The sequence below is a fragment of the Plectropomus leopardus genome, chromosome 23 (genome assembly GCF_008729295.1).
Source record: "Plectropomus leopardus isolate mb chromosome 23, YSFRI_Pleo_2.0, whole genome shotgun sequence".
Lineage (NCBI taxonomy): Eukaryota > Metazoa > Chordata > Actinopteri > Perciformes > Serranidae > Plectropomus > Plectropomus leopardus.
The window spans coordinates 7,622,739-7,631,859 of NC_056485.1; the positions used below are offsets into that span (position 1 = coordinate 7,622,739).

Below are 9,121 nucleotides of genomic sequence, written 5' to 3' on the forward strand. Positions count from 1 at the left end.
AGCAGCCGGCTAGCATTGCTAGCACGAAGAGTGTAACTATGGGTAAAAAAAGCTAGCCTGGCTTTGTTCAAAAGGAAAAAAAAAACAAAAACAATGAAATAAATTAAAAAATCCACACAGCAGCACCTCTAAAGATCACCAATGAACATATGTCCTCGTTTGAAAAGTCACAGGTCTCAAGTCTTTGCCTTTAAGTCCAGACTCTTAAACTTTGACTTTTGAGTCCTAAACAACTCATATGTGCTCTAAAACATAGGAATGACAATATTACTCTTGCAAAAATCATGAATACTTTTTTAATATTTACATTTATTTGTTAAAATGCTACTTTTCTGTATAGCTAATGTTGGATAAGCATTAGCTAGCTAACCATGTTAATATTAGCATTGACTTACCGTTCGTTGAGCTAACGGTGCTTTAAATGTAGAGCGATGTTGAGAGTTGTCGCATCTCTATCTATAATTTTGGACCGCACAATTTACATACACACATATACAGTGCTTTCATCCATTCACAGATGAATTTCTTATAATATCTTAATATCTGTACTGTCTTTCTGTTATGACAGCCTCTTTTGAGGGGTGACCTCGGCCTGCCCATCCTGTGTGTGGGCTCAGTGTGGAAGAGCTGGGAGCTTCTGAAGCCAGGTCAGTGTCCCTCAAATCAACACAATGAAGTTTCATAATTTTGGCACCAAAATAAAATTGGGTGAAGTAGTTGAACGTTCAGCTCAATCTCAGTTTCCTGTCTTTGTTTCTGTATTTCTGTCTCTGACCAGGGTTCACCGAGGTCTTGGATAAAGTGGCATTATCTGACCAGTTCAAAGGCCGTGTCCATGGCTACAGCCTCATGATTTTGCAGCAGTCTTCAGGCCTTGGCGGTGCGAGTCTGGGGGCTCAGAGTCTGGGCACCCCCATAAGTATGGATTATAAAGCCAACGCCAAAGTCTTCTACCAACACTCTTTTAACAGCAGCCAATGAGCGTTAAGCTGCACATCCTGTAGATCTCAACCATCAGTGCTCAGATAAAGGGAAACTGTAAAGGTTATTAAAAATATTACAATCCATAATGGTATAGCTCTTGATCCGACATCAGTGCAAGACGCCAAGAAGGTGAAAATATTTAAGATATACAGCTGCAGAGCGCCTGTTTTGACCATTAAATTTCATATTACTTTCATTGTACTGTAATTGCAAATCTTTGCACCTTTACAACACTTGTTTACATTTGACCGTAATAATTAAAAATACTGTTAACTTGGCAGGAAGCTCGTTCAGGGTTGTAATCTCTGATCTCCAAGATAATTGAAGTTCCATTTAAACTGTGATCCAAAAAAACTGTTGATGTTATGTCTTAGGTAAAGCTAAAAATTATTAAATTCCTGAATACAAGGTTAGTTTTTTTACATTTGGTTTATATATTTTAATGTTAATATAGCTGAAGAATTCAACTCTTGATTCATCTTTTATAGGCTTTCTACACTTTTGTTTTTCAGTTGTAGATGGTGCTATTACACTAACATTTGACTTGTGACAGTCACATCACAGTGTGAGTTTTGTCAATGATAATATAACAACTAACAAGAGGCATTCATTCTAGTGGATCTATGTGTACTGAGATATTACTTAATACATGTGGAAGACATTCTTTATTCACAGCACAATAATTTTCTTGTCATCAATTTTATGTTATTTTGTCATTTTGCAAATGACAAAGCAGCTCGAATACACAGTATGTAAATAAACTGCAGCTCAAATATACTGCCAAGAGCAGATAGATGATCTTTTTAAGGTGTATTCAGATTATGGTGCGGATTCATATAATAACATTCATAACAAAATCATTGTTTACAATGAAAGATACATTTTTGAAAATATATTTCTGGAATTATTTGTCTGAAATCTGACAGTATTTTATCCTTGTAACGAGCCAATAATAAATTAGGATGTTTAAAATGATACTCTGTACTTCTCCCACTGTCCGCTGAATCACACCATGTAAGAATGCACTTTCAGCAACCGAATAGTACATGAACTATAGTAAGAGTAACCGGATAGGAATGCAGAAGATGTAGAGTCATTTTTGATCACATATTTTTCCAGAATTAAGAATTGTTAGAATAAATAAAATTTAATTAAAAACAGTTGCAGAAACATTCTGCTGTCTCTCAGACAGACTCAGTTCAGTTAAGCTTCACTGCTGTGAAGGTGCACTGAGATCACTCCACCAGAGAGGAATCAAAAACACCTCAGATGATTTCCTCCAAACACCTGAAGGTAAATACTCTGAGGTTTAAGCAACTTGATTTGTGTTCAGATCAATTTTCTCATTGATTTGAATTATAAAATAGTGCCTTGTTTTAGTGTTTCTCTTATATTTTGAATTGATTTTTTTTAAAGGCTATTGCTCCTGCTGCTATATGGAGTTATAAAATATAACTCCATACTGCTACAGCTATTACCACTAAGTAACACAGCTGCTGACCTTTTTCTCTCTCTAGTGCATTGTGTCTGCAGACTAAAGGCAAATTTGTCCCCCTTAAACTGTGTCTTTCAGCATGGTTAACTACGTTACAAAGCTTAAATCTCAGTTTATGTATACATTTATTGAACATTAAAACATTTAAAGATGGATCAAAAACTATTTTATTATTAGAATACAATGATTTTCCCACAATTATGTCAATTCAATTCCATTAGGCCTATTTTATTTCAACAAAATTCATACCTGTTGGAAAAATCTAGTTCATTTATGTATTAATGTGCACTGTTCTACAGTGATCTATTGTCAGGCTACATTTATTGCAGAGCAAAATGTTTCCATGTAATACAATGTGTATTGCTACTTTATTTTATTATTATAATTTTTGCACTAATGATACATTACACATTATCATTAAACTTTGATTGAGGTTAACTGATGTTTGGTCACATGGGGGGCAGCAAACAAGCTGTGAACTCTACTGACAGATATTACCACATTTAAAATGATATTGCAGTTGCCTATTTACACATGCAGCAAATATGGTCTGCACTTAGTACTAAGAAAAATATCTAACAGTTGCTAAATAAATAAAAAATAAAAATTACAGAATTAATTATTTAAATAAATAAAAAATCACTTAAGTAATAATTTAAGCAAATGATAAGAAAAATAACAGAATCACAGTTCGTTCATCAGTTTGTTAGTTAGGGTTATGTGACACATACACCTTATACATCAGTACTTCTACCTATACCACTAGCCTGCTAACTAATTGCTCACATAGTGAACGCCTTTTGGCGCGAGACAGATAATATCAGGTTGGTTATTGGAGCTTTTTCGCCAAAATTAGCTGCCTGTTGGGGCCAAAAAGAAAGTCACCATGAGAATAGCTTTAGCGAACCAAAAAGAAAAGTTGCCGAAAAAACAAGGACATGAAAGACGGCGCTCAAAGAGCAAGAGAAAAGTAAGAGCTAAAGTGAACTGCATAGTCATGAGCTAGCTAACCTAATTTGCTAACGTTGGTAGCTAGGTTAGCTAGTGACTCCTTAGCCATAGCGCCAAGGCATTTGGGCATTTTGCTCATAAATGTGGAAATTGGGTGGATATATTCCTCAAACGATGTACTCCTTGAGGTAGGTGTACTACATTCCTCTAAAGTATTTCCATGTCTTGCTACTTTTTACTTCCCTATAACTTCACCTAAGATGTACTTTTTACATTACATTTATTTGGCACTTGTTACAAGCTACTTAAATACAAGCAGGCTTTAAAAAAGTAAAATACTGCTCAGAAATTAATACAATTTCTAAAAATGCTATCGTTAGGGCCATTTATGATGGAGAAAATAATGTCGGGCCAATCAAGATTGAAGTAGAAATGACGAGAATAAAATTGAAATTTGAAGAATAAAGTTGAAATTTCGAGAAACAAAGTCGAAATTTCGAGAATAAAGTCGAAATACAATTTCGAGATTAAAGTCTAAATTACTATATTAAAGTCAAAATGTCGAGAGAAAAAAAGTCAAAATGTCGAGAAAAAAAGTCGAAATGTCGAGAATAAAGTCGTAATAAAATTTCGAGATTAAGGTCGAAATTTCGAGAATAAAGTCGAAAGGAGAGCGGAGAGCTGCGCCGACCTCTGTGTACTTGCCCGGGGAAGGCTGCTCGTGGCTGGGGTGCTACTACCGAGGCTCCCCGGGATGAATTCCCAACGTTTTCCCCTCCCCCTCACCTCACCACCGCCTCGATCCCAGCCCACCCTGGAGGTCTCATCTCACCCCCAGAGCCAGCCGTGGCTACCTGAAGAGAGTCAAACTTACTCCCGCACTTTAGCCGCATTGAGGGACCCGTGCCCGCGCCCCTGTGTATGCCCCCCTCCCACCCCCAACCGGGCCGCCAAGTCACCGCGGGCCTGGCCTCCGGGACCCCCGCCTCGATCGCACCACGCCCTGGGGGTCTCACCTCCCACCAAGGTCGTGGGAGTGGCTGGTGGCTGGTGGTGGTGAGGAGGAGGGGAAAACGTTGGAAATTCATTCCGGGGAGCTTTGGTAGTAGCACCCCGGCCACGAGCAGCCCTCGCCGGGCAAGTACACAGAGGTCGGCGCGGCTCTCCGCTCTCCTTTCGACTTTATTCTCGAAATTTCGACTTTTTTTCTCGTCATTTCGACTTTTTTTCTCGTCATTTTGACTTTAATCTCGATTTGTCCAAAATTATTTTCTCCATCATAAATGGCCCTAACCGTAATAATATAAAGAAGTGTAACATAAGGGCCAGTTTTTTTAGTTGAGTAACTTTACTTATGGTACTTATGCTAGCAATATATGGCATACAGTAAAACTATTATTTGCTTAAACCATCAAACTCAACTGGCTTACATTTGGGACAGGTGTTTATATGATTTATTTCATTCCCAAAACTGTTGCTCAGCAAAGATGGGAGATACTATCATTTATTTAACACTTTCAAACCTGGGCAGATTGGCTTTATTTATTCATTTATATTCAAAAACACGGAAAGAGGGTAATGAGCAGCTAAAAAAGAAATGACCCAGAAGTTAGTAAGAAATCTTTGAAAAGTACAACAAAACTATTTGTCACACAACGTAAAAAAAGAGAGAGAGAGAGAGAAAGTAAAACAAAGAGAAATGACCTCGAAAAAAGCTATTGAAAAAAAGGTAATTCTGTTAAATAGATAAGTTAATTATATGGTTTTGATAATTAGGAATGTAGTCCACTGGACATCTTCCTGAGCTTTTTTTTTTTAAATAGTCTTTTAGATCTACTTTTTAAATTTTATATATTTATTTGGGTTTTTTTTTGGGGGGGGGGGGTCTCTCTTGTTTACAATGCAGATAATACCATCTTCTTTGGTGCTCATGGTGTCAGTAAATTTAACTGAATAATTAAGTTGTAGAGAATCTTACCAAGCTATAACTTTGTGAGGAGTATGTCCATGCTGATGTAAGTTTAAACATCTACATATCTGTTTGTTTCTCCCTTTTAGACTCTTTTGGATAGATATGTCACCACTTACAATCGTGATTATAAATCCCCCAGTGAGCACCACCTACCGGTCATCCAGCTGAAGCCTGGAACTGAAGCTACAGCTGCTCCTGCATTCATCAACCCACCTCAGGTTGGATCGAATAGTGGCTAGACAGACAGAATTATTTATTGGTGGGTAGTTTGACTCACTGACATGTTGATTGTGTGGTTTTCATAGACTCATAATGAAACCTGGCCTATAGTCAAGCCATACTTTTACAAGACAACTAACAGCATCTATGGCTCAAGTATCCATCCGCAGGTGAAACACAACACAAACTCACAAGTTACAAGTTCACAGTAATGAGCTTTATTTTCTAACTATTTTCTGTTTTCTTTATCCTTCAGCCTCCTTCTTGTTCCCTCGTCCCTGCCTCCTTGCAGCCATTTGGCATCCTCGCTCCTTCCATGTCCACAGCGTCTGCGGTTATTGGCTCCTCCTTGACAGAAGCCAGGACACAGGAAAAGGCAGTTGCAAGAGAGAATGGGCCTTTAATTTGTAAGGAGGTGAAAGGTCAGCTGCACTATGTTTTCGGTGGAAAGGGTGAGGAGTTTTCTGTGTCTCTTTAAAACACTCATACACGCAGACACATCTAAGCTGGCAGCTGCGTCGGTACTCAGTCCATTTTCTTTTGACAGCAAATGTGTTGGAGCAGCTGGAGGCAAAAGATGAGCTACAGCAGGAGACTGATGTTCTGTACGAGGAAGGTAAAAATGACCTTTTTTTTTATTTAGGGAGTTTTGATTTGATTCATCTTGTCATTTTTCACTTAAGCTCCAAACTTTAATAAGAAAAAAACCTTTAAGTACTTTTGGTTTGTGGTCTTTGGAGTTCACTAGATGCATTCACTGGTAACTGAAAACATGGGGTAAAAGGCAGTGAGCAACTTGGCATGACGTGTCCCGCACGTTGCAAGAAATTAGTTAAAGGTGACAAGGAGAATTCATTTTTTTCAAATGGGAAAAAAAGGAAAAATATCCTGAATTTAACTATATTCCTAATTATTATAATTACATATTTAAAATTCTGTTCCAAATATTTTTTTTTTCAATTTTCAAGACATTTTTGGGGTCATGTTTTTGTGTGTTTATTTACTTTGATTTTTGCTTATTTTACTAATTCATTGCTATTTTTTGGGCCATGTCCTGTTACGTTGCTCATTGCTATCTCCCCTTGTATTGCAAGAAATCAAACTAATTTGCTAAGATTTCAAAGGGTTATACTGTTGGTTGAGAAGCTTTTGGAGTGCAGAACAACACATAATGTCGATAAACCCACTTCATGTTTGTGCGCTTTTAGGTGTGATTGCATTGTGGTCTCGTGTCTGTCCGGCCTGCTGTGAAGATTACTTTAGAAGTGTCTGCAGAGAAGCCGGGCTGCAGCATCTGCTCCACCTTCCTGTGACCCACAGTGCAGTTATCACAGTCACAGGTGGAACAACTCTAAACACACACACACAGAAACACACTTGTCCGTGATAAATAACAGTTAGGTTACGAGGCCCGGCCATTTCACAAGGAGATAGTAATGACCATTGCTTTAGTAATTGAGGATTTTTTTTCTGTGTTCATATCAAAAGCTGTCAGTCCTGTCAGAGAAATCTCTATCAATAATGTCAAACATACAGTAGCTACACCAGTCCAAAAATGTAATAGTCACGTTTTGTACTGTTGTTTTCTCAACATTCTCTCGGTTTCTTCAGACCTCAGAAACAGTGAAAACTACAAAAAATTAAAGACATAAAAGTTTTTTTAAAAAAAAAAAACATTCATTTTCCACTTACTCTCAATCTAGTTAGTCATCTGCAACCACCTTGCTCTCACATACAAAGCTACTGACCAGTAACACCACATATCCCACAGTGACCTGAACTACAATGGGGTGGTGTTATCTCTGCATTAAGTAAAGGCATCACATCAAAGGCAACACATTTTTCAATCAAACACTTTAAAGTGCCTTTTAGACACATTTTTTAATCAAACTTTTTACCTTTTAAACACCTTATTTATCACATTTTAGTGACTTTATGAACTGAAATTGTTATGAATTTATAACTGAAACATACAAAATAAACACATCAATGAAACTGTCTCTGAGACTGTAAATTCCCACCATCGGTTAGATGCTGAAAACTGGGATAACTGCACCTGTTTGAGAGACTTGGTACCGGCGATTGGACTGAAACACAACAGCTTCCTCCAGCCTACCTCCAGGCAGTGCAGTCGGTAAGTCATGGGCACAAACTTTTTTACCATTAACCACTAACTCATTTTTAAAAATTATTTGTGTGTTTTCAAACACCCCTTTTGTACCCTGTGTGTTATTTTCTGACATTTCCTTTCCTTTCTCCTCACTCTCAGCTGTGCATGGGAAACTGAGTGCCCTAATCTTTGCTGTTCTGAGATGCAAACCTTCCCTCCCTGCATCTGTCAAAGCAGCATGCAGCCTCTGGCCCGCGCACAGCCGACTTTCTACTGCACAGAGCCCAGCAGGAAGCTGCCGTTGACAGAGTACCAAGCCAGCTACGCTGCTGAGGTAAAAGAGGTTTTTTGAGTGCGTGTGTGTATGATGATCACCACCTGTAGCTCTTTGGCTTTTATATGTATATTTGTTCTTAATTTTGTTCTGTGTCTCCTGACAGTGGGCCCAGCCAAAGATGCAGCAGAGTGACATTCACCATCGTCACCCTTCTCGTCACCAGATACTTTATCCTTTACTGTGATCTCAACTTTTGTCTCAATACACAGCAGATGAGCAAAAAAAAATTGTTTTGCGTCAAACATGATAAATGTTGAAAAAGTGCCACTTCTTCGTCCAATTACCCAGCCCTCTCAGGCCCAAAGGGTTGCCACATGCGAAAAATCCTTCTTACTGAGAAAGCGGTCAAGGTATCTTGCCTCGGGATACAGAAGCTGAGGATGAGTCATAGCACAGCAGTAAACCATCTGCTGGCAGGCACTTAAAGGAGACAGTAAAATGTGCTTCTTGTCATCCTGTTGGGAAGAGGTTTAAATGTGCACATGGCAGTGCAGTGGTGAAATAAGTACTCAGCTCTTTAATTAACTAAAAATAAAAACATCACAATACAAAAATACAAGTAAAAGTTCTGCATTCAAAGATTGATTACAGATTGAGTTCCATCTACACACTAAACAATCAGTCAATCATTTTTTTTTTATATAGCACCTTTCAAACAAAGCAAATGCCATTCAAAGTGCTCTATAGTTTGAAGAAGCAAAAACAAATAGGCTGCTCTTATCTGTGAAGTTTCTTCCCTCTTCCTCTTTTCCTGAGGCTCCTCGTGATCCAAGTTCTCCTCTTCCTCAATGACGAAATAGCTGACACTGACAGTATCATGTGGCCATCATCAGTGTAGTCAGACACCCTGAACCAGCTCTTTGTCTCTTCCTCTACAGCAGTGTAGACTTGACACGACCTTGTTGTACAGTTAACAGCCACACTCCAAAGGGAGGATGTCATTTTTTCAGGCTGCTTTTAGAATCGCTGTATGAACTTTGTTAATTTGGATTGGGGCCCAGGGCAGAGTCTTAAACGATTTTCTGACCAAGAACCCGTTAGCTGAAAGAGAGA

At 38.4% G+C, this 9,121-nt stretch overlaps 1 protein-coding gene across 1 annotated transcript in view; it reads left to right on the forward strand.

The window, feature by feature from the left end:
• nagk (N-acetylglucosamine kinase) overlaps nt 1-2,168 on the forward strand; it is a 6,918-nt gene extending 4,750 nt beyond the window's left edge. The window contains exons 5-6 of the mRNA XM_042512666.1: nt 569-647; nt 779-2,168. Of these exons, the coding sequence (XP_042368600.1) occupies nt 569-647; nt 779-981 (282 nt within the window). The 3' untranslated portion in view covers nt 982-2,168. The remainder of the gene's footprint in view (nt 1-568; nt 648-778) is intronic.
• The last annotated feature ends 6,953 nt before the right edge of the window (nt 2,169-9,121 follow it).